At 39.3% G+C, this 26,061-nt stretch overlaps 1 protein-coding gene across 1 annotated transcript in view; it reads left to right on the top strand.

Moving 5' to 3' along the window:
• LOC138595955 (phospholipid phosphatase-related protein type 4) overlaps positions 1-24,279 on the top strand; it is a 32,437-nt gene extending 8,158 nt beyond the window's left edge. The window contains exons 2-10 of the mRNA XM_069667499.1: positions 12,196-12,381; positions 16,695-16,824; positions 17,052-17,247; positions 19,921-19,978; positions 20,882-21,055; positions 22,261-23,305; positions 23,366-23,625; positions 23,692-23,755; positions 23,798-24,279. Coding sequence (XP_069523600.1) covers positions 12,196-12,381; positions 16,695-16,824; positions 17,052-17,247; positions 19,921-19,978; positions 20,882-21,055; positions 22,261-23,305; positions 23,366-23,625; positions 23,692-23,755; positions 23,798-23,958 — 2,274 coding nt within the window. The 3' untranslated portion in view covers positions 23,959-24,279. The remainder of the gene's footprint in view (positions 1-12,195; positions 12,382-16,694; positions 16,825-17,051; positions 17,248-19,920; positions 19,979-20,881; positions 21,056-22,260; positions 23,306-23,365; positions 23,626-23,691; positions 23,756-23,797) is intronic.
• The last annotated feature ends 1,782 nt before the right edge of the window (positions 24,280-26,061 follow it).

The raw sequence follows: 26,061 nt of genomic DNA on the forward strand, positions 1-26,061 counted from the left end.
CAGACTTGTTACAACAACAAACTCAGTGCTAGATACATTGACTCTCAGCTTTTACAATGTTTATTATTGATAGCTCTCGACCAAAACTACTAGCATCACATCAGACTTTGAAAATGCAGAAGATCCCAGGGCACAAACAGAGGGTAAAGAGGAAGGATATTGCCAGAAATCCAGTCAGGATTAAAGAAAAGAGGCTGATGATGATATAGAGCAGTACAATATGTGGCACAGATAAAGCATGTGACATAAACTGAGGGAATGAATGTGAGACAAAGAGAATGAGACACGGAGGAGGCTGGCAGTCAGAGTTAGCCTAGATGTAGGGCAACAGAGCATCTCTGCTGAGCTCAACTCTCCCGAAGGAGCAGAAGCTTCTCAGAGAAAGAGAGCGTAAGGAACAGTAAGTCATTCTGCTCTGTGATTTATCTCTGCTATTCGTTCATTCTGACTGCGCTGCTTGGTATGTAGACCATTAGTAGATTTCCTCATCAAATCAGTCACAGTTGTTCAGCTATAAAAACCTGGGATTGTCGTGAATCTCCAAATCCACAATTAGATTTGACTTCTATCTTTAAGGACACTATTTGATTAGATTTTGGATTCAGTCATTTTTTAATCACTGACGGTTGTGTCATTGAATACGTTTACTTGAACAATAATTTTCTGCTATTATTTTTTGGACAATTTTCCAAAATTGAAAGGAGTCATTGTTATTCAGTTCATATTTCAGGGATAGTGCACATTGAAAACATTACTGTAAATATGAAAAATGTAGCTAGAATTGAAATTTACAGCGTACAACAGAACCTGAAATATGTTGTGCATGTAGAAATAGTCATTATAATACTGTTAGAAAATGTAATCTGAAAAGAAAGGCAGGGGGATCAGTTCACTCGTTTCTGTTGTTTCTCTGTCATCTCCCACAGTGACCATGGTGTCTCCACCATGCAGGTAAGCTATGCTATGTTAAATGAGAAAACATGACATCCTTAGCAAATTTCAACTAAAAGTAACAACAGAGTTGCACCATATATGTAACAAGTGAAGGTAGCTTTGCTTAGCTTGAAACATGTTGCATCTGGGATGGCTATCCAGCAAGTTCTTTGCCTGGATTTCATTAGATGCCCTTTAACACTTTCTATTTGACAAGGACGTCGCTGGACTGTTACTAAGTACAGTTACTCAAGGACGACACTTGAGTAAAGCTTTGAGGTACTTTCACTTCACTTTTTCCTTAAACATACTTTCTACTTTTACAGCACTACTTTTCAGAAAGAAAAGTGTATATTCGCTCCCTCTGCTTTTTTCTGCTAGCTATAGATAATATTTGCTTTTGAAATTAATATTTATTTTTAAAAAATATGAGTTTAGAAAATATGATGAACAGATGAAATTATCTCCAGCTTGTAAAGTTCTGGTTATTCTGATTATTATTTAGAAATATATTATAAACAATATTTATATTATAAACAATAACAACACCTATGCAACATATGCAACACCTCTGTAATGTCTAACATTCATATGACATACATACAGTGACCTACAAGGGCAATTGCCTTAACTGTTTAAGCAGGTTTCCAGGAGAAGAAACAGGCTGCAAATCCAGAAAGGAATCAAATTCAAAACACATGCAAAAGTCCAAAACAAATGTGTGTTGCAAAAGGCTGAAACGAATGCATTTACATCAGTCACGCTGCAAATACAGAAACCATGCAAAGTAAAAAACTCAGAAACCAACAAAACACATGTAAAAGGAAAATGCTTGTATCCAGTCAACACACGACCTATAGGGGGCGCTCAGTGGAGTAGGTTTATGATTGACGGGAGATATGGAATGACGAGTTAGTGAAATTATTTATTTTCAGACGCTTGTCCCACTGAACCCCCACTCAGGCCTCAGATGGGCACAAACTGATACCCGACATCCCCGTCACTCATCTCACTCCACCGTATTTTAATCACCCCCAGTGTCAGGGTCACGTTTAGCGTTACTGTAGATATCCTGGCTACTGTATTGTTACATTTACTCCGTCGTCAAACTCAAAACATTATTCCCCACTGAGTCCCAACCTTTTTGCCCCAGGCCTGACAATTACGAACTCTCAGCGGCCCGAAGTCAGCAGATAGTACCACTAACTACATTGCCAACTTATCCGTGGCTAACGAAAGCAACTCTTAGCTCTTGTTCTTACTTGTTTCACCAAGTGCCGATGCAGGCCTGGAGCACTTCTGTTGTGTTGACTAGATTTGCAGCATTTTTCAGAGCCGACAGAGACACTCCGCACCAGCGGCGTATTACAAGGTCTGATAATAAATAAATTGTATAACTAAAATGTTTGTTTCGGCCTTTTTTTTGCACAGTGCATTTCCGTCGTTGTGTTTTGTAATTTGCATCGTTTCTCAAATTGCTGCCGGTTTCTTCTAATAGAAACAGGCAATATTAATCAAACTAGTGTTGATAAATCTGAAGAATTATGTTCATCAGTTTTTTTTCTAAATGAAAGATGTAGGAGCAATGCTGATCAGTTTAGGCCTCTGAGCAAAAAGAGGGAAAACACTCATCCATGCACATGTGAAGTGGTAAGATGAAGGGCAGACTCGTTTCACAGTTCATACAAAACCTCAAGCTTGTAATTAGAATGAGCAATCACCTCCTTCATGTTCCTGTCCTGAGAGAGGTCATGTTACAGAGGGCAGCTGCCTGCCGCAGGGCTCTGATCACAGCTGCAGAAACAGAATCACAAGACATAAGTTATTACATGAAAAACTATGTCTGTTTATGTTATTGTGTTGTTATGTATCTATCAACATGATTAGAATAGATGTTTTCAAAAAAAGATGCCCCATTGTAACCCAACACTGCTGCAAGCTCTTTACTGCTGCAGGCCTCAGCACCTCCGCACATACAGCAAAAGACTCATCTGACAGTAAGAATGAATCCAAACCTCCTTACCAGCAGTGAGACCTCTTGGAAGGAAGCTGGACCCAAACATCAGAGCTTTTTCTGTCATTCCTGCAAAATGACAGGATTTCCAGATATAGATGCTTTTGTTAATACAATCAGATTTTCAACTTGCCAAGTTGCCCGGAGCAGTTTTAAATAATGCACGATTACAATAAAATTATTCTGTTATGTCATTTTTTAAGCAAGAGTAGGCATATTTCGTCAATTTTCCCAACGCCTTCCAAAGCATACGTTGACAAAGTAGACTTCAAAAAGCAATTGATTTACAAATGAGAGACTTGAATTTTTACCAATCGGACACTCTGTCACTGAGAAAACTCCTTGTCTGTTCAGTTGGCCCAACACCCACCAAAAATAACTGCCAGCCAAAGCCCACTGGAGCCTGCTTTCCATTTTACACATCTATTATTCAAACCTCACTGTCTCTTTCCTGTTCTCTCATCTCTGTAATCACTGAGGGCCCGCCAGGAACTCTTGGGAGCCCGTAGAAGGATTATTGTAAGGAAAAGTTTCAGAAGTGTGTTTTATGGCAGAAAGCTGAGGAGCTATCCAAATTTAAACACTCACAGAAGAAGGTGCAGAAGGCAGAAAATCAAATCCACGTTACAACTGCAGAGAGAGTTCTAAGAGTGCTAAAAAAAGCAATGTTTGCCCTGAAGGTTCAGTAAAGGTCATGGGGATATTAAATTGATGGGTGTGTCCACTGGGGAGCATGAATGTGCTTGGCAATTTGCATTGCAATGTGTTTATTAGAGTATGATAAATCCTGTGCACATGTAGTAACGTCAGTTTTGGTGTACATATGTGCAGTGTTAGCAGTCAAGCTGCATAGATACCTCACAAGATCTAAGAATGACGAAAAGTCCTGTAATGAAATGCTCAACTAACGTCCCATTCTGAACAAAGTAGCATTTTTTTTTACTTCACTCGGGAACAAACATTAAGTACTGAACTGCATTGATTTCTAAACTCTGACAACCTCCATGTCTTTGCAAACTTTGAGAACACCTTGCTGCTGGCTTGTTGCAACTGAAGCCAGGTACACACTCCATTGTGATCATTTTTATACTGCATTGTTAAAATGATCGCCACCCAGACAAGTGGTTAAGCTTTGATTCAAAACTAAACTATGGCCTTAACCGCATATCAGTCAAAACAGGCACTTGTTCTCTCACCTCAAACAGGAGCACTCCATGTAGGGCTGATAGAGCCCACGGACACAGGAATTATTTAAATTCCCTTCTGCATATTTAAGCAGTAGTGGCATCATGAAATGCAAATGTTGCAATGATTCATGTTGAATTAGCAGCTGCTTGTCAAGGCTGATAATGTTTGTTTTCTTCTATAAAAGGGCAATACAATAGTGATGTGACAAATCAGAGAAGATTACGTCATGACTGATCAGACCCAATCAGCAAGCAAATGTGGGTGTCTGCGTCATCTTTTCCAAATCTGATTCTGCTCCTACACACTTTAAAGCAACCTACAATTTTCCATTTTCCAGGGTCGTGTAAATGCTTTTTGGTGAATGAAAAGGGGAAAAGAGTATTAAAGTAAAGGTCAAAAGGTTGTCAAAATTCTAATGAATCTTGCTTCAGTTACCAAAAATAGTCTTAACATATGCACCACAATAAAGCAGTTAGCGATAACTTTCCACCCAACTGTTACATATACAGTTTGATGAAATGACTAACAATAAACTGTTTGCACATTAACTATTAGTACAGGAAACTGTCGTGCAACATGCAGAATTTATCCATAGTATCCTCTTTATCCTATCCAATTTCTGTAGGAAGCTGTGATGATAGTTAAATGTAACTATGATCTGAACTGCATATGCATTCAGCTTGATGTGAGGGTGGATGATGATACAGCGGTAACTATCACCAAAGCCTAATTTACTCACCAATAAATGAAAGAATTCACAAGGATGTGTGGGGAGATTGAAGCATATCAAATACGATTAGCTGCTATTGGCCTGAGCAAACCACGCTGCACTTTCAAAATAACAGGATGTGACATAAAATATCCTGCAGAAATCCACTTTGAAGTATGGAGAGTATTCCTCCAAGAGCTGCTTCATCTGCAGAGCATGAGCAGTGCGAGCGCTGATGCCACTGACCTATATTTCTCATTTCCACAAGCTGAGATGCTGGACGAGAGGTGAGGGAGGCTGACAGTAAGCCAGGAAACAGACCTGAGAGAGGGGGAGGGAGGCAGTGTGGAGCTCAGTGGGGGGGGTTGCATGAGCTGGTTTCAATAAAGAACACACACCAAGATAATTCCTGCATGCATGTTGCGTCATGCATTTTTTTCATCTATTTAACATACAATACATTACTCACTTCATTTTATAATCATATCTACAGTAATGGTAAAATTGCAGTGGATTGTTATATCTCACTTCCCTCCTCCTTTCTAGTCTGTGGCACATATTTTCTGCAGGTTTAGAACGTCCCTTAACTACTCAAAATTAAAATAATCCTCCTCACAGCTGTTTGTTGGGAGGCCCAGAGACATCAGTCTTAAAATGACATCCAGTTGGACATGCTCCCAATATTCTTGTTCAGTCTTTCTTTGGCAGCTTTGTCAGGTCCTTTCATGACGTTGTTGTCTAATATAAACAATAATAGTTGTCATAACCTTGGTGCATTAGATGAGGTTGTGTTTGTTATTGGCTCACCTTTTTATTTTCATTACACACACGCAAATAGAGCTAGTCAATTAATTTGGAAGACAAAAAAGGAATTGGATAACATGACCTGTGGCTCTTTGTAAAAGACATTTTACCCATATTTTGACATTTTTTTCACCCAACAATGACTGAAAATAATGTAAATGTTGTGCTCATCAGTCGCTGAGATCTGTAAATACAGTTGTGTCACTGCAACAGTCAGACAGGGCAACAAACATCTATTGATGAGACTAAAAATCAAACATACAAATTATTCAGAATCTGTAAAGCGCTTTATTTGTAAGTGAAAATAAAAGTGAGCACATGAGCCTTTGTTTTCTCCTCTGCAATCTTTTGCCCAACATCCCTGTGTCAAGAGCTTGAGATCGGGCAATACAATCATTCAGTACATTCTTAGCTGCATAACAAACTGAGATGTAGCTAATGGTAGCTACACTTAGAAGTTCTTACCTTAGAAAAGCTATCTGTCTGTTAGAAACGTTTCTCAACCAAAGTTGTGTGAGGTTTTTGTGTTGTGTGTGTTTGCACAGTGGGGCATTGTTATCTGAGATACTCCAGACACGCTCCAACAGAATCTGTATTATGTGCAGCATTTTTCTTATGCATGTGTTTTCTGGGTTTCTGTGCTTTTGAGTTTTCAACATTTTTGTGAATTTGTTTCGCCTTTATGAAGAAGGTTTTTCTATTTGCATCAAGTTTCTAATGTTGCATTATGTTTTAGACATTTGCATTAGTTTTTGAAATTGCATGGTTTCTTAATTTGCAGCCTGTTACTCCCAATGGAAATTGTTTGGGCCATTGCAGCGTGTGGAAATGGTGATAAGACACATTGTGCTGCCACAAGTTTGACATTATTCCAGTTGACAGTTTTGTGCACAAACAAAAACAAAGACAAAAACAGGAAGATTGCAAGCTTGCAAACATGAATATAAATTATGTTAACATATGTTTGATATACACAAAATATTTCAGTTAACAGTAATTTATAATCAAAAAACTCTACAGGGAACTTTCATGTAAGCTGGGGACAAAGCTGAATGCTTGACAGACCACATACAGTAAAAGATTATTCACACATTAACAGATATTTTTGTCAGAGAGTGCCAACACAACACACTGGCCTACTGGTCAGTGACTACTGGAGCAGTGTAGAAAGTCCTGCATGACTGCCAAGTGTCACATGTTCTGCTTGTTGCCATCTAAAACAAACCGAGACAGCAACCCGGAGCCTGCACTATGTATTTGCAGTGCAATTTGTGCAGAAATGGCAAAAATGGCCAGAAATCTGCCACGAGTTATAGGGAGATCCTGGATGGAGAGGCATGTAGTATTGTCGAGTAGGGTTGTCCAAATTTTCCATACTTTTTGATACTTTTCGATATTACGTGTTTAATTTTATTATTTTTATGTTCAGTAGTACCGAAAGGTACAAACACTTTAAAAAAACAACAAATCTACGGTCAGATTTTCAACCTGAACTACCAAGAGCAAAAGAGAGAGAGCCACTGTGGTCAAGCAACATAGACAGTAAAATAAGAGAGTGAGCGCAGTTAATGTAAGTAAAGCAGAAACAGAAAACAGAAAAGTAAAATGAAGGGTTATGCTCTAAACAACAAACTAACACACCTACACCTCCATACAACCCCGCAGGAAGGTACAGGATTTCGTTTTTATAGGCCAAAGTCGCGCTTCATCCCTCCCACTGTGTGCGTCACACCTGAAGCTCTTATACAGCAACGACACATCTGACTTTTTCCATTCACAGAACAGAAAATTAAGACATTTTGTGATGTCCCTTTCACGTCTCATAAAGATGCTAAAGTTACAATAATGTCTGTTGCAGACAGACAGAGAGCAGCTGTTTTGAAGCTACAGACCTGCGGACTGTTGACTGAGCTCCAGACCACTGCCCAGCAATTAATGCCCAGAAATGTCCCAAACATAGCAGAATATTAAGAAACATAGAAATACAGAGGAAGGGCATGATCCTCTGCGGATACAGACACCACCTCACACTTCTACTGCATTATGAGTGATGAGGAAATATTTTAATATGATTCTATACAATACTTTTGGGGAAAATCCTGCTCATTAAGCCTTTCATTACTATTAACAGTATGTCAAATGAGCTGGTATTTGACTTACCAGCACTGTGTGAGGGTGGGAAATTAAAAACATGAAAATTACCTCATTTTTTATTGGTAGGACTTCTATTCTTGTTGCCATGGTATCAAAAGAGGTATCCAGTATTGTTTTTCTTTTTACTAGTATCCTGACGAAGTTTTAAATTCTGGTATCGTGACAACCGTTAGAGCCTACGGAGGAAACTTGAATTAGTCAGAAAGCTGTTTACTTAGACAGCACAGAAGGGACGTCATGGCTGAGAGATTTTGCAAATGTAAAGAAAATTTGGATCTGAAGGCTTCTACATATCAATCTCTTTTTTATTATAACTGCCTACTAGCAACACAAGCTGTTTGTTGTACACAAACAGCGTAGGAGCAACAGCATGACAGGCTGTGAACTCTACAATCCAAGTCTCAAAATGACCCACCACATAAAAAACTGAAGGATGCTGAAATGGGCAGGACAGTGACACTCCAGTCTGTTACTGCGCTGATACTCACTGCTCCAATGATGACTGTCAGTGAAGTTGGCTGAACCACTTTTGAAAAAGATGGTGATAACGTTACGTTACAACTTGCTCTGCTCCAGTGTGATTGACTCTGTACTGTCAGCAGCCCCGTAGGATAAACACATCATGATCTGCTGGGATTTTATCACTGAATATAAGCATAATTCACACTTAAACTTTCTCTGACTCTGTGGAAATATGATGTCATAACATCACACATAACCAAATGTGGGGCGGCTGTGGCTCAGTGGCAGAGCAGGTCATCTTCTAATTGGAAGGTTGGCAGTTTAATCCCCGGGTCCTGAAGTCTTCATGTTGAAGTGTCCTTGGGCATGACACTGAACCCTGAATTGTTCCTGAAGGCTTAGCCATCGGTGTGTGAATGAGATAAGTTAGATCCTGATGGGCAGATTGGCACTTTGCATAGCAGCTTCTGCCATCAGTGTCTGAACATGTGTGTGAATGTGACATGCACTGTAAATGTGCTTTGAACGGTCCGAAGACTAGAAAAATGCTCTGTAAGTTTAATCCATTTACCCTTTTATCATAAGGCATTCAGGTGCAAGTTGTAGGTAAAACATTAAACACGTTTCAGTTAAGTGAAAAAAGTGAGGAAGAATAGTTTAGCGAGCGAAAAGGGGGTTTAAATCAAAAGACCCATACCTCCTTCTTTTGTTTCGTAATAACCTGTTTAACCTGTCCTATTAATGTCTCCTCATTTCTCCAAATGTCATTACGCCCTAGAGGTTACCAGTGATGGTGAATAAAGTGCTTAGTAAAAAACTACATTAAACCATTCTCTTTGTAAGGAAGGAAGGGGGTAAGGATAGAGAGCCACGGTGGCAGAACAAGAAAACTAGTGTGTTAGTGAGTAACCCCTGGCAGAAACATCAGACAGACAAAAGGAAGGAAGTCTGCAAACAGAGGCCCTCTGTGTGGTTGTATGTGTGTATAAGTGGCTCAGCTCCCAGCAGGAGTGTGCTGACTTGAAGAGATCCCCATGTATTGGGCTCCTAGTGGGGCCCTCCTCCGTCACGCTGCTCTACTTAGCATTAGCTGAGCGAGCAGCAAGCCTGCCACTGTGTACCAGTGAATCAGGGTATTAAGCTGCACGATAAAGCCTGTGATGCTGCGGGCCACATTCAGCTCCCACTGACGCATCTGAATGCAGTCCTGTGTGGAATCTTTACTGCCTTCAATTACAATCAGCTTTCTGCCTACACATGCACCTCACTTGTTCCTGTTACCCTTTAATGGGACACCACAGAGCCTTGGGGGCTATAAAAAAACACATTTGTGACGGAATTTTGACACAACAGAAATGCAGTGTTGGTGGTTGAATTGGGGTCATTGGCATTTGAGTTTTGATCTCTTCCTTGTTAAGTCTCCATGAGAAATATCTTAGACTAATTTCAGGCACTCATGTTTTCCCCAAGAGGTATGCGGTATTATTACCAGCCTTTTATTGAGTCGTAGGACTCGTTTACTTGACTCAGTGGTGCCATTTCAGTCCGTCTCTCTCCTCATTATATGATGTTTTTTTTATGGGAGGTTATTAAACTTCTTTTATGTTTCTGCAGTACAGATGCATGTGAGGGCTGAAGAACTCCTTGCTTGCAAAAAGAAAACATAAATTGATGCTTAATAAACACATAAAATAACAGAAGCCATGCAAACCTATGAACAAGTAGTAGTTTTTGCACTTTTTAAGTTGCCTGTCTCACACAACAGACACATTGCCTGTCTCACACAACAGTCCCATGGATATGCCATCCATCCATCCATCCATTATCTATACCGCTTATCCTGCTCAGGGTTGAGGGGGGGCTGTAGCCTATCCCAGTTGTCACTGAGCGAGAGGCAGGGTACACCATTGACTGTTCAAATGTGTTTAAAATTTATTGCACCAGGTCTCTATCATTTAGCAAAAAGAGCTAATATGAGGCCCACATCCTGTTCTGTTCATATCCCTTCCACCTGCATCCTTGAAGAATTGCAGTTTGACTTCTCTCTTCTTCTTCTCTCACAACTGGCACAGTGCCTGCTGATTTTTAGTTTCCAGTAGTGCAACATCCTTTAAAGATAACCTCAATAGACCCCTCTACCCATAACTGCTTCCATCCCATCTTCAAATTTCCAATCCTGGCCAATGTTCTAGAAAAAAAATAAGCAAAATAGTGAAGAATTTTATTTATGACTGAAAATTGTCTGCAATCTTCAAAGTGCTTAGTGATCTTGTAACTAAAGATTTCATTAACCCTAATTTCACTTTCATTAGACTGGTTTCCTGTGTGTTTAGTAATCGATTTTAAGATTTAAATTAACAATTTTAAGGCCTGGATGTAGCCAAAGATCCAATAGTTATAGTAGGTCTAGATTGGTTACCAGATGCTCCTGGACCTTTGCTCTCTGGCATTGTTGCTCTTTAATAACATGTCACTGGAGATCAGGCAGGCCTCATTATTCTCTTCTTTTCAATTACTTTAAAAACTTTTCGTTTTTAAAACTGTTGTACTACATGAATTCATTGCTGCATCACCTTATGTATGTACAAGATTCATATTAAAATATTATTGGAAGAAAAAAATAGTAGGCCTATTCCTTGAATTCTTCTTATCTGGTATTACATTTAAAGTGTGTGATGGGATTAAATATCTTGACCATTTTATGGTTCTTAGTATGATCAATTTGAGGATAAAGATGTACAGAGACAATTTATTCTAATGTTTTAACTGTTTCGTTTTTGTTCTCTTATTGCAAGTGTTATCGGTATATTTAGTTTGCTATGGACATGTCCTAATAAAGTTAAAATGTGTGTGATTATGATTATTGTAGTGCAGTGGTTAGCATTGACGTCTCACAGCTAGAACATTCTTGTTTCCAATCTTCTGGTGGCAGGGGCCTTTCTGTGTACAGTTTGCAAGCCCTCCCCATGCCTGCATGGCTTCTCCCATAGTCCCACAGTCCAAAGTTATAGTCGTTCGGTTTATTGGTGACTGTAAGTTGTCTGTAGGTCTGAGTGTGAGCGTGAATTGTTGGTGAATGGTGTCTGTATATGTCAGCCCTTTGATTGACTGGTGACCTGTCCAGGGTGTACCCCACCTCTAGACTAATTACTAGTGGGATCATCTCCAGCGCCCCTTTGGATGTATGTATGTATGGATAACTATTATAACGATTATTATTACTGTTAGAATAATTATAAAATGCTTTGAAACAAGCAGATATATGGCTGGTGGAAACTGGTCAACAGTTGTGGTAGTGTCTCTGCTGAAAACTCCTCAGCTCTTCAGCTCTGCTCTCTCAGTGCTCTTTACAGGATTGGACATCCACTGCTAAAATGCCACCAACTTGTAGTACACATTACAGTGACACTGTGAAAGGTCAGCAGTGAAATCACTGCAGCGTACCATTCATGTCTGAAGCAGAAATTTACATAACCACAGACCACTGAAGCAGTTTGATTTGGTCAATTGAGAGATAAACACCAGCTTTATTACCCCAACATTTTTATTCTAGGGATTGGACTGCTCTGATAGATTTTACGATTATTAGATCTCAAGCTGTCTATAATAAACAGAAACAAGATGTTTTGGAGAATTCATACAGTAGTTTTGAGCAGTGCGCATTTTCCATTCAACATGCCTTCTTCTATAACCCTCAGCAACATCCTCACCCCACTCTGGTCATACAAACAGTTTCCATGCTTTGGTCCTCATTATCAAATCAAATTAACATGGTCATTGAACCATAGGTTTATGGGGACATTTGAAACATTCACTGCCTGTTTATCTATTTATATATTCATTGGCAATCTATTAAAGGTCCTCCTGCTGTTTATGACTTTGAACTCCCTTATATCTCTGTCTTTCTGTCTTCTGTTATGTCTTTCAATAGCTGCCAATCCTGGTATCGTCTGTGGTCAGCCTTTACTTCCTGGAGTGGACAGATTTGTTTAAGCCAGTGAAGTCTGGCTTCAACTGCCATGACCGCAGCCTGAGCCTACCTTACATCGACCCCAACCATGAAGTCATCCCCCTGCTCATGCTTCTTAGCCTAGCCTTTGCCGGACCAGCCATCACGGTAAGGATGGGAACAGACAAGGTATACAATCTTTTGCCTTAAAGTTGGGGCTGAATATATCTGTAATAAAGAGGTGTTCCAATTTTCTGACAGCACACTCGACCAGACAAGTCATGCAGTCCTGAAGAGTCTCGTTTTATAACATCAAGACTGTTGTACAATGGTATGGTGCAGAAGAAGCTGCAAAAAAAGATCTCGAAAAACTGCATCTAGTTCGGAATAATGCCGCACGTCTTGCCCCTCATTGCACGCTAAGGTCTGATACAAAGAACATGCATGTGAAAATCTACTCTCAAAAGTTGATACAGGCTAATGAGAGGAATCATTTCTTGTTTTTGTTATGATCTTTAAAGTAATAACCTCAAATATTTTCATTGAAATAAATGTAAATTAAGTCACTATTTATCGCCGAATGGTGATTGAGCCTTTGGCCCACTGATGAAAGCCTTTGCATTTGCAGTATATACTATTATTATGGACTAGGTGTCGATGGCAACTTTCACGGAAAAAGGGGGGCCCAGTTAGTGATGCGTTTTCCGTCACCCAGCAGTGGTTGGTCTGCCAGAGAGGGTAGGCGGAGTTACAAACAGACACACTTGAGGCTTTTGTTCTGTTCTCTATGTGTTGCAAGTAAACAGTAATCTACTATGGCTGAACAAACGAAGAAAAGATCAATTACTACAGATACAACTTCAAAAATAAGTGTGCTCCCACAATTACCGTTTATTGCAATATTCAAGATTACAACTTTAATAATCGATTTTAAGATTTCAATTAATTTTAGTATGGAGCAAGATCAGTCTCAAAAAGTATAAATGCACACAGAGGGATTCAAAAATATATTTTACGATTTATGTATAACTAACTCTCTTCAAAAACATAGTTTTCAATGCACACAAACACATTCTATTTAAATGTAAAAAAAAATCACATAAATATACATAAGATTCACAAATGTATTTCTGACACACATTTCTTGTTTTAAAAAATGTTTTTGTTAAAAATTGCAAATACTTTTAAATACATATATACAGTATGTGCATTTTCATTACACATATTTAAAACAAGAAATATTTGCGTGTGCATCAGAAATACATTTGTGAATATTATTTATTTATATGTGGATTTTTTTACATTTATATAGAAGGACAAATATTTTTGTGTGCATTGAAAAATATGTTTTTGAAGAGACTCATATATATATAAATCTTAAAATATATTTGTGAATCCTTCTTGTGAATTTATTCTTTTTGAGGCTGATCTGGCTCTATATTTTAAGGCCTGGATGTAGCCAAAGATTCTCAAATTGAAAATCCATAATTAAAAAAAGTAAACTCACATGCAGCCCTGACACAATCATACCTACTCCACCAGACATGTAAGCGAGGTCTCTACACAGTCTCAAAATCTAAAACATTAGTTCCCTGAGCAACATGTAGACTCCACCAAACTCACTGGTCATGGAACTAGCCTTGCTGTGGCCCTAAAAAGCACTTAAGCTACAGCCTTATCTCAGGAGAATCCATTAAGCTTTGAAGTGGTGATGTTCAAAGTCAGTTATGACAGTCAGTCCCTGTCTGCTGTATTGCTATTTATCAACCCCTAAACCCAATAGTAGCTTTTCATCTGCAGGTTTTTTTTTTTTATCTGTTGTTTGTAGCTATGACAACATTTTAATGCTTGGGGATTTTAATATTCATGAGAAAGACCCCACTTATTGCTTTGCTTCTGAATTTTTAAGTATTTGTGCATCTCTTAAACTGAAACAGCATGTATCACATCCCACACATAAATGAGGCAAAACTTTAAATGAGTTTTTAGAATGGGTTTAGTTGTTAACTATTTCACCTTGAAAGATTCTGTCTCTGATCACAAAACTCTCATGTTTGATAGTGTCCGTCAGCTCCTTCCCCAAAACGTAGCCTACAGTTTGTGCCTTAGAGACTGGTTGGCTGATACATTCTCTTCTTTCTTTTTTTACCCAGTATACCAGCTTAACTCTCTTTCATGATGATATTGACCTGGTTGATCAGTTTCATGTTTTAAGCTGATCAGTTTTACCTTGGATGCCTTTGCCATATTATTCATCTGTTTAAGATTGTGCCTACCATTATTATACAGATTACACCCAGCTTTATGTATAATTTAGCCTGATTGATATCAAATATTAATGTCACTTTTTTAGCTGAATAAGACTTGGTCATTGCTCAAGACCAGGTTTAAAATAGATTAGTCCTTGCCTCTGAAATTTTGCAGGGGATATCATCTACTATCTGCTATAAATCTAATGCTGTGTAATGCAGTTTCCGGTTTTGAGCTAAATCAAACCGCCGTTTCTTTAGCTACAGCGCCCCCTTCTGCTGGAATGAGGTGGACTGGTCCTATGCGTACTTTGCTTTTGTTTGCATACTGTATACTACATACTATATTTTGGCCAAATCAGTACGTACTGCTAGTATAGTATGGCATTTCGAACACAGCATGAGTTTGGACAGGCTTGGGGTTTTTTTGCAGCTGAGAATATAAGAAAACCACTTCAGCTTTGAAAAACCAACATGGCACTTGAGCATAATTGGCCCTGCTAAGGTCACAGTGTGTTACACTTAACCTACAATGTGTATACAGTTTGTGTGCATTTGTGAATCAAATTCATTTCATAAAAATGTGAAGAAAGAACTATTTGTTTGTTTTTTATTCTCACCATGTCTAGTAGGGAACTGGGAACATGGGCTTAAAAAAACCTTGAGGCTCTCGATAAGTCTGCAAAACATTAGAAATCAATTCAATTTTGTTAAAGTACAGAAATAAACTATGTAAATGCTTAAATCATGAAACACGCTATTGAATCAGTTAATCTGGGAATCAATTACATTTTGATGTTTACAGTTCTTGTTAATAACACTATGGTGACAGTTTGGTTTTTGCTGTTTATCTAAATGTTTATCTGAAATTGCACAACCCTAATCAAGATAACCAGCGAAGGCCTTAAGGGTTAATGTGACATCTGCTTGACTCAAAGTTTAGCATGAATCAGAGTAGAATCACTTATTAGTGTGCATGGAAAATGTTGTTGCTGAGGGCAAGTGTTGGACAACGGATAATTTGTTCTTAGGTATCACCCACAATGAAGATATTGTTTCCAGTGACTACACTGATCATCCGCACCCAGTGGACACCAAGAGAATTAGTGACAGAGCCTCCCTTTAATTTGCCCAACACAAATAAATCTTTGTGAATTGGGTTTAGTGTTTACTTATTCACAGTACATGGTTGTTTTCTCTTCAATGAGGCAAGCTATAGGAGATATCCCTTTGCTTTTGGTGGAGGTATTGAGTGCCATTGTGGTGTAGATATTTTACACAATGTAAAGATGTTCAGAAGTAATCCCGGGTCTGTAAATAAAACAATAAGAAGAATCTTAATTCCAGAAAGAAAAAAGGGGGGAAAACTGCTTTTTCTTCTTTGAAAGAGAAAAATATGGCATACATTAATAGATAAACCCTGGTTTAGTGAGACGCATAAGTAGAGTGTGTCAATTTCAGTATTATCCAGGCCCCTGGAGGCCTTCCTCTAAGTACTCCTAATCCCTCTTTCTGTCCATCACAGATTCTGCCTTCTTTTTCTTTTCTCTGTCCATTGTTCGCCTCCCTCTCCGTTATTCAACACTGTATACATTTATATTGGCAATTTCCCCCATTTTTATTTTCTTTATGCAAATATCTGTAGTCCTAGATAGTTGCAGTCTACAGGTAGCCAGTCATCCCTCCTGTGATACCATGTGTCATGTCTGTGGGAGTGTGTATTTGTGTGTATGAGTGTAAGACACAGGGAGATGCAGTCTTGGCTATCTTTAGTCTGGCACTATTTGCTCAAATCAGAGCTTAAAGGGCCAGACATGTTGAGCTCTTGGACATCGCCTACATCAAACAGCCTTTTCCAGCAGGTTACACTATTCTGAGACTCAGACATTACTGTTTACATCAGTATTCAAGCATGGGGTAAAACATAGGCTTGCTTCAGACGGTTGGTTAATCACAGGTCAATAAAAGCGCATTTATAATAGCAGAAATAATCACAAAAAAGATTAGACTGGCAAAAGTCAAGGATGTTGCCTGCCTCTCACCCTAATCATGCCTCTTAACCCTGCATAGAAGATGCAACCAGGAAACTGAAGCTGTAAAGTTTGAAGAATGGATGTTGAAATGTAAGGGGAAATATCTGCCTTGATCCCCACTGAAAGTCATGCCCTTGTCAACAATTTTTGCATGCAAACACATGAGGATGATGTGTGTTGTCGTGTATTGTGTTGACAGATAATGATTGGCGAGGCCATCCTGTTCTGCTGTCTATCTCGGAGGAAGAGTGGTGTTGGGGCCGAGGCTAACATCAACGCAGCTGGCTGCAACTTCAACTCCTTCATACGCAGAGCTGTCCGCTTTGTTGGTACATGATTTTCTTTCCTACTCTATGTAAACTGGCCTTAACGCATAGTAACTATTACCTTTTTCTCATGTCTCGTTTAGCAGGCAAACTATAGCAGTTACAGCCAATAAGTACATAGCCTGTGTATATTGGCCCTGTACAGCACATACAACAACAACATCAGTAGTATTTATGTAAGTGTAAGTTAAGCTCTTTTCTAACCTATATATCATATCCCCTGTCCTCAGGTGTTCATGCATTCGGTCTTTGTGCCACAGCCCTCATCACAGACATCCTCCAACTAATGACAGGCTACCCAACACCCTACTTCCTCACTGTGTGTAAACCCAACTACACCATACTCAACGTCAGCTGTGAGCAGAACCCCTACGTCATGGAGGATATCTGCTCAGGGGCCGACCCCACAGCCATCAACCAGGGCAGGTGAGGAGATACTTTGGAAATATTTTTATTGAGAAACTTAAACACCACTCTGCAGTGGTGGTGTTTAAGTTTATATTAAACGAGACTTGTGACAAGATGCTGTTGGGTACATAAAAACTGTATTTGCGTAGGGAAGAGAAACAGCAAAGAGAACGTGATGAAAATAACATGACTTGTTTGAACAGGTGTGAATATGTGTATGATAGTATTAAATTAAATTATTTTAATGTAAAAACAATGAATTATTTAGTCTTTGATGATTCATTACCCACCATTCGCATGCCTATTTCCTTTAAATCCATCATTTTTTACTTGTGCATTGAAGGTGATCTCTGCTGAGCTTGCCCCTTTGCAAAGAAAATGATTAATAATTCAGCAATATAAATCTGTATATCATCCACAATTTATGAAAAATTCAACAGCATTTGGTTGACCGTTGTAATTATTGGCATGTTGCATCTACACTATCATGTTCTCGTGAAAGTAGGGCTTCTTCTCTCAGGCCACAAGAAGCTAAATTGACTGAAATAGTCACTTACAGGTTTTAATGCCTAATACCATATGAGTAACAGTTAGGAGATTTTATATAATAACCACAGTTTGCCTGATGTCTCTGGAAGGATTCTGAGGAGTGTTTGTTTAATTGGGTATTTGTTTGTTATTTTTATATTAGATATTTTGGTCACAGAGAGAGAAGAAGTGAGAAGAGAAGAGAGCAAGGAATAGCCTTTGATGTTCTGTGTTAATAATTCTAATAATGACGTTACAAAGACAAACCCTGGCAGGTTTCTGTTATTATTCATGGATTTTAGAGAAACCTAGATTCCTATCATGCTTTCTTCTTTGTGTTGAAGTAGATAATAGGTAGAATGAGTTCCCTAAAATTATGTAATCAATGACCTCAAAGTCATAAATATTTTTCACAAAGCCTCAGAATTGTTGTCGTTTGTACGGTGAGGGATCATAAACCTTAAAGAAGAAGGGGATTATAAGGCTGAATCAGGTTTTAAAAGACACAGCCAGCTTTTGAAACGGGAAGGGAATGTCAAGAATAGAAAAAGGCCATAGTTCTTCAAAAGGTGACATGTTCCTTCGTCACTTTGATGTTGATATGGTATTTCTGATATGGTCTTTTCACACAGACTCAATACAGACACATGGACCTTTGAATTTACCCCATCTTAGGTCATCACCACTGAGTCTCCGTTTGCAGCCCTCTCTGTTCTAAACCTGAGAGTGTCTGATTATCTACAGGCGTCTTAATGGAGATTGGTTTTTGTGAGATTTAAGAGAATCATGCCTTCATGTGAGTTATATGTCTGTGTGTGTTTGTGTGTGTGGCAGTAGACAGCATAGGGATGTGGGCAAGGGGGATAAGGCTAGGTTTGACCCAAACATTTGGGACACACATAGATTTGATTGCAGAGAGTGGGGGTCTATATATAACCCACCGCTCCTGGCATAAACACTGTCTTCCACTCTCTCTTGGGCAGCTTTAGCTTCAGTCTTGTTTCCAAGGCACCGTGGAAAGCTGTTTCGCTGCAGTGGTTGTCTACCAGGGGTATTATTAACCTATTTTAACTGAGGTACCACTGGACTAAGAAAAACCATCATGGTTAAGCATTCCCTTTTGTGAGACAAAACAGTGCATTTTCATAGACTGAACTTTTCGGAGAACCTTTTCAACGTAGGAAGATAACCTTCCTTTTTTGGAATGCTTTAGTTCTTGAGCAACAGCTCTTTGACCCCAAAAATACTGTTACTTTTCAAAGGCCAGAGATTATTAAGGTAACGTTTGCAGTTCCACTAAATATTCAAACACAAACTTGATGCTGCTACAGCATTAATTTAATTGTAATTACAAACCCTAACTATGTTTTTAACAAATATACATTTCTAACTACACATGCATAATAATAGCAAATGCATAAAAATGTAAACTATTATATTTGTGTTGATTATTTCAGAGCTAGAAGTGAGTTGGTTCATTAGGAAGTAGTGCTATCATTTAACATTTGTAAATTACATTTTTATAACTCCACAGATGTTATAAATGCTGGTTTAAGGAGGAAAATACACATCTGTAGCAAACACACCAGGCACATACAAAAAGACACTGCATGCATGAAAACACACACACATTCCCACACATGCAGAGTCAGGAGTAAAGATGAGGGCTGGTTGGAGGAGTGAGTACCAAGAGTTGTCAGAAGTAGGTCATTGGATTTGAGCCAGTGAAAAAGTGGGCCACAGGTACGCTTTCATCGTGTAGCACACAGTCAAGCTTCTGCTGCTACATTGCAGTATATGACCGTGGATGACACATCTACACTTTGTATGTTTGTTTATGTTTCATTGGCACTTGGCTTGTGGCATCAGAATAAGACATAACTACAATGTAAAATTCTGCCTAATCGGAGTCTCGCTGCCTTTGTTCAAATTTCTTTTGGGTTCTAAAGTAAAAAGAAGGTAGAAGAACATGAAAAGATGCATCAAGTGTATTTCAGTAATTCTACCCATAAAAAGCGACTCTGTGCGGTGGTGGTTTCTGAGGTATCTCATTATGCTTTTGTTATGTTGGCAATGGTTAAACCCTCTCTCCACCCTCTGTTGACTCACACATACAGATGTGAACACTGGCTGAGTCTATTTTTGTTCTTTCATCTCTTGCAGAAAATCCTTTCCGTCGCAGCACGCCACCCTCGCATCCTTCGCCGCTGTTTATGTTTCCGTGAGTAATGGTTTGAGCCCACGCAAACACTGAACTCTGCTCACCCTCCCATGAAGCACCTAATGATTCAGTGGAAGTTAACAATTCGAAACATTGAGTGGTGGATGATGGAATTAGCCGAGATTATCTGTTTTCACATGGTCCTTTCCTCTACACTTTTCTTCACTGTGAAGGACCCACTCATCCAAATAATTTCAGCTTTTGAGGAACAATGAAAAAGACAGGGAGGCCCATGTGATTTCTAACATTGGTTCTAACATCTAGTATTGACTAATTAGCTAGTAAGCTTAAGCATTGTGAACAGAACAAGACCCAGTAAAATTAAGATGAGCACTACACATGCAAGGAGCAGTACTTATGCCTATGGAAGTTTTTATGGGGAAGGTGCCTGAAGGAAAATGTACTATCCTTGCCCATTACTTAATTATTCAAATGTTCTTTTATATAGTGATATTGATTATTATTAATAACCCTAACATCTCCTGGTACTTAATACATTTTAGTTTATAGTATCTATTTTATTTTTATACAGTAAAAAAATTACAATCACATGTTAAATAATACTAAAAACTTTTTTTGTTGTTGTTGTTTTTTTGTTCAAAGTACAGACAGAAAATCAATGTGGTTGTCACTTACAAATGCTGATAAATACTGACTTCCTGTTTAGATCTGGAGATGCCCACTGCCAGGACTGATAAATTCATCTTTCCCAAATGAAAGTTGCAGATGATAGATGATTACAAGTCATACTTATTGGGACACTGCCAATAGTCATGACAGTATGTAGAAAGCAGTCACTTCAGAGAAGATAATTACTGTTTTCGCTCTGTATCCAGCCAGATGCCGAACAAGGGAATAAAAACAAATGGGGAAAAAATCTGTAAATGTTTCATGTGTCCACAGATGTATTTCAACAGCACACTGACAGACTCATCAAAGCTGCTCAAGCCCCTGCTGGTCTTCTCCTTTATTATCTGTGCCATTATTTGTGGTCTGACCCGAATTATCCAGTATAAGAACCACGCCATTGATGTCTACCTGGGCTTCCTGCTTGGAGGTGCTATTGCTGTCTACCTGGTAAGGGCCAGTCCCATCAACAGCTGCCTTTTCAATGATTCCTCTGTACAGATGGCCTATATGGAGATTGGAGCAGTGGTCCTCCCTTATAAAAGCTTAAATCTGTGTTGCTGTCCCACTTGACTCATAAGAATTTTTCAACCAAAAACTTACATGATGTTTTACATTCATTTATAGTTAAACAGAGCTGAGAAAATTACCTAAAAATGGACCAAAACAAACTTGCAGTCTCTAACCAAATAGATAAATTAAACCATGTTTTTATGTTTGGTAAATAAATTCCATCAGGCAGACGGTTTCCTACTCTTGCAGATCAACTGAAGGTACAACATCAAATCATATTTAACTCAAAGCTATAACAAGTCACAGCCGGCCAATGTGTACTTACCCCTTGTTTGCAGTTAATTTAAAACATAAGAGCTTATTTTGTCAGTTTCCTCTGGATTTAAGCAATGTATTCTTTAAGAGGTGCAGTCAGATGATAAAAAGTTTGAAACCTTTGGCCTATATTAACACAAAAAAACAAAGAAAAATAAACATAAAACTGTATCTAGTTTGTTGATTTACCAAAAACACATATATGTAGTCAAACAGGCAGTGATTAAAGCCAGAAGTTTCTACAGTCCTCTCAGATTAATGCCAAACGTCACCATGCTAAAGTTCTCATAAAGATAATGCTTGCATGCTGAAGTCATGTTGTTGTTAACATATTAGCTTAGCATGTTAACATACATATTCATATTCCATCTGAGAAGATGTTATTAGTGCAGCAAGTATGTAGTCAGAAACCAAAGTATTGTATTAATTGAAGCAATATCATAGCACAAGGGGAAAGGTCAATGGACCACCCCAGTTTTACACTTAGTGAGTTAGTGAATCAATTGTCAGCAACAAATGTTATAGTAATCCATGCTAATCCAATCCAACAGATGTCCAAACATTTCACTTTAAAACTAAATTGTGAATTGCTGTTGGCACTCCATTAAAATGAGGGGATCTTAAATCGTAAGGATTCACCCTAGATCTTAAGTTACTGTATCAAATGTAACATGAATTCTAAAAATAAGTGGTGGAGCAACCAAGTGACAGATAGTTCCCCCTGTAGAACCATGGTGCTGGCACTGCTTAAAATATGTTTCTAAATGAAAGTATTCCTTAGGTAAGGTGTTGTAAATAATGTTGTGTTCTGTTTCCTCTGTTGCCAGGGTTTGTATGCAGTTGGAAATTTTCAGCCTAGTGAGGAAGCCAGCACTAGCCCCCCTCCACCACTACACCGCCCCCCCTGCTCCTTGCCCCACATAAGCCAGGAGGCCGTACTCCATCACCTGCAAATGAAAGCCAGCATGGCCGGGGAGCCCGGCATACCTACCACCCACAGTGAGGGCCTCCTCCACCGAGGTCTTCAACAGCAGAGGCCTGAAGACAGTCTGAAGCGCTCAAGTGCAGATGTTGAAGTGATCTCCCCACGCAGCCCTCAGAGTAAAGACGCCCTAGTGACCTTTAGCCACACCCTTCCTCGGGTCCATACCCCCCAGGCCATGGCAGCATATGAAGAGGCAGCAAGACGTCATGCTGCCACCCTCCACCATGCCTCCATGGACTCTAGCCGCTCAAAGCAGCTTCTATCTCAATGGAAATCTAAGAACCACAACCACAAATGCTCTCTGCAAGTCCCTGACTCTTTCTCCTCCTCTATTGACTCGTCATCTGGTCATTCTTCCCAGCATCCACACCACCATGGCAGTATGGAGCTCCGATCCAGCTCAGAGCCATCAGCTATGGGTATGAATGGAGGCTTTGATGCACATGCATACATGTCCAAATTGGCCACAGGTGCTTGTAACACCTTGCCCAGTAACTGCAGTGGCATCACCGGAGGGGCCAGGATAGCCATGCAATCTAGACCTGGGTCTTCACAGCTGGTCCACATACCAGAGGAGGCTCATGAGAATTACAACACTACATCCCCAAGGATGGGGGAAGGAGGAGGAGGTGAGGGGGTGTCAACATTAAATAGCACAATTCAGGCTAACTGGCAAAGGGCAGCAGAGAAGACTACAGCCTGCAGGACTAACGATAATGGGCAGAACACCCAGCCACGAATTATGCAAGTGATTGCTATGTCCAAGCAGCAGGGCCTACTACAGACCCATTCCAAGAGCTTAGATGAGAGCAGCATTGGCTGTAGCACAACTGGGAGTTGCCAAGGATCATCTCGCTACAGGACGCTAACTGATCAAGACCCCACCAGCACCACAGGGCCCAGCTCACTTGGTAGCACCACAGGCAGTATTTCAGGGAGTACTGGAGCAATTGTGAGAGTAGAGGCCCACCCTGAAACCAACAGGCCAGTCATCCAAGCGCCATCCACAGATGGAACCGGATCATGGAGGTGGCGGTCCCTGGATCATGGCACAGGGGCTAGTGGAGGTACAGGAACTATTGGAGGAGGATCAGGAGGAAGTAGTAGTTTGAGGCAGTCCTTTGAGCTCAATGATCTTAATAGAGACTCAGAAAGCTCAGACTCAATACGTGAAGGGTCCATTGACAGGAAGCGTGCCAATCACATTGTGACAACTACTGCCACCGTTAGCAACCCACCTATAGTTACTGTTCACACCCAGAACACCAGCCAGTCAGAGCAGAGGCTCCACCCCCAGGGCTTCTCTACCATAAGGGTCACTCCAGGGGATGGTAGTGGTTCTGGATCTGGAGGTGGTGTTGGAGGAGGTGGGGGTGGAGAATCGGCTTCAGAAACCCACTCAGTCGCCTCCAGTCGTGAGTCAACCCTGCGGAGAAAAGGCAATAATATCATCTTGATTCCAGAGAGAGCCAACAGTCCTGATAACGCTCGGAACATTTTCTACAAGGGAACGTCGATAACTCCTGTTTTTAAGGACTAGCTTACAAAATTACTTCTTAAAGATGTAGCTAATAATACAAGGTAGTTGGATTATCAGAGAACCCTATATCTGTGACAACTGTCAGTATTAGCCCTCATTGTATATGTCATAACTTCAGAGAAAAAGGTTTTATTCAGCATGAGATTTTTTTTACGTATTCACACTAAATCACAACCTTTTAAGTGTTGGACAAATAATCACTGTGTACTTTTGTGGTCACTCCCAAGGAAACCTATTGTTATGTCCATTCTGTGCCAGTGCTTTGGGAACAGGAGAACCTTTTTTAAGCAGTTTCGTTTGTTTTGAATATAAATAATTACAAAAAAGAAAAACATGAGTAGCACAGTAACGTTGAAACTGTAGCAAACTACAGCAAAATAATCGTCATAGCTGTGAACCAGTGTTAAGTTCCCTGCACTGTATATATTGTGTTTGTTTGAAAAGGGTGCTACACCAGAAAATACTATTTACTATACAAAATACTGTATCATTTGAATAGATAAAGAATTACTTATTTTACAAAGAGTGAACAAAAATGACATTAATATGTGACAGATATATCAGAGATATGTTTTGTATTTTGTCTCTTTTGTGTACAGATAACACATATTCAACAGAATACTGTTTTGAACCATAAGTGTGCTTAGCATTCCTTCTGTAGCTATGAAGTCAAATATGCTGTGACTTGCACTGAAATATGCGTTTACTGTACATAGTATACTGTAAACCCTGACCTTATCTTTACATCCTGTACTTACATTTGGATGTCCATTTCAATTCCATGTCTACAGCACAAAAACAGCAAAACAATGGAATATAATGTGTCTTTATCATAAGATAATTTGTACATTTCCAAATCTCACTGCAATACTTGACCTCAAGCTTCCCTAATGAATTTGACAGGTTTTAAACTGCTTAAAAGCTGTATTTCATAAAATGTCAATTCAAAAGTCACAGTGGTCAAATCCACAGCCAAAGGCGTACATAGACAGAGTCAAAAAGAGGGTAAGTATTTTGGGTGTGACCAGGTTTCTGGTAAACGCCACATTGTGACTGGCAGTAGGAGGACTTCCAAGGCTTGTAAGGTCCACCAATCTCCCTTGCAACAGAGATAGATTGTTGGGGATGTGATTTTGCCTAGTCGAGCACAAAGCTATACGGTAGCTGCTTGCAGTGTTTGTACCCTGCAGTTGTTGGCCTTAGAATAGTTCAAAAACTTCAACACAAGCACACCATATCTATTGTTCTCGTTCTATTGATGTTGTCTGGTCATGATACACACACTGTTGGAAGACTTTTCTTTTCACAAATTTTAGATTGAGGCTTCCAGTTTTTTATTCTTCCAGTTTAAAATTAACCAAACATATCCCAGATTTACTTCTGTACTGGATGCACAGAGATGATACTGATATTGATTTTCTTCTCTAAATGTGGTTAAAAAAGCTGACAAACATATCTTTTTCATAAAGACATTTTAAATATTTGCGGATCATAGATCTTTATAAGCGCTCTGTAAAGCACTGTGGTCATCTTAGTAAAAATCGAATTTGATTTGTTGTCGCCTACATTTTTAGGTGCTACATGTAGCATTTTTCAACAAGAGAATACAATATTGCTGTTAAATTATTATACCTCAGTGCAGTGTTCATATAATTGAAAAAAAACTTTTGGTATCTTTGGCTTTGAGAAAAAGAATAAGCATGCAACAGATATTTTTTGCTGGTTTTAGCACTCCCTTCATAATCTGCCGTAAGCAGTGGAAGATCAGCACCTTCTTCCAAATTTGTGCTGTAATTTCCTTATGTGCCATTAAGCAACCAGCAGATTTTCTACCAAATCCAACCAAGTGTATAAAATGCAATGTAGTGGCCAGTAGAGATGTCTCAATTGAATATGCCCTTCTTTATTTTCATTTTTTCAATGCAGACACAGATGTACAGGGTAGTTGCTGTTTGGAAAAAGCTAAAAGATGACTGTTACTCAGTTGAAGAATTACAAAATCTGTTGTTTACAGTGGTTTATACGATGGTGCATATCATTTATTAGTCTCAGTGGTTCTCAGTGGTTAAATAAGCACCCACTGTATATAAATTATATTTGATA

This window comes from Semicossyphus pulcher, unplaced genomic scaffold, assembly GCF_022749685.1.
Source record: "Semicossyphus pulcher isolate SPU_LCO1_2020_fin unplaced genomic scaffold, fSemPul1.0.p SCAF_18, whole genome shotgun sequence".
NCBI classification, from domain to species: domain Eukaryota; kingdom Metazoa; phylum Chordata; class Actinopteri; order Labriformes; family Labridae; genus Semicossyphus; species Semicossyphus pulcher.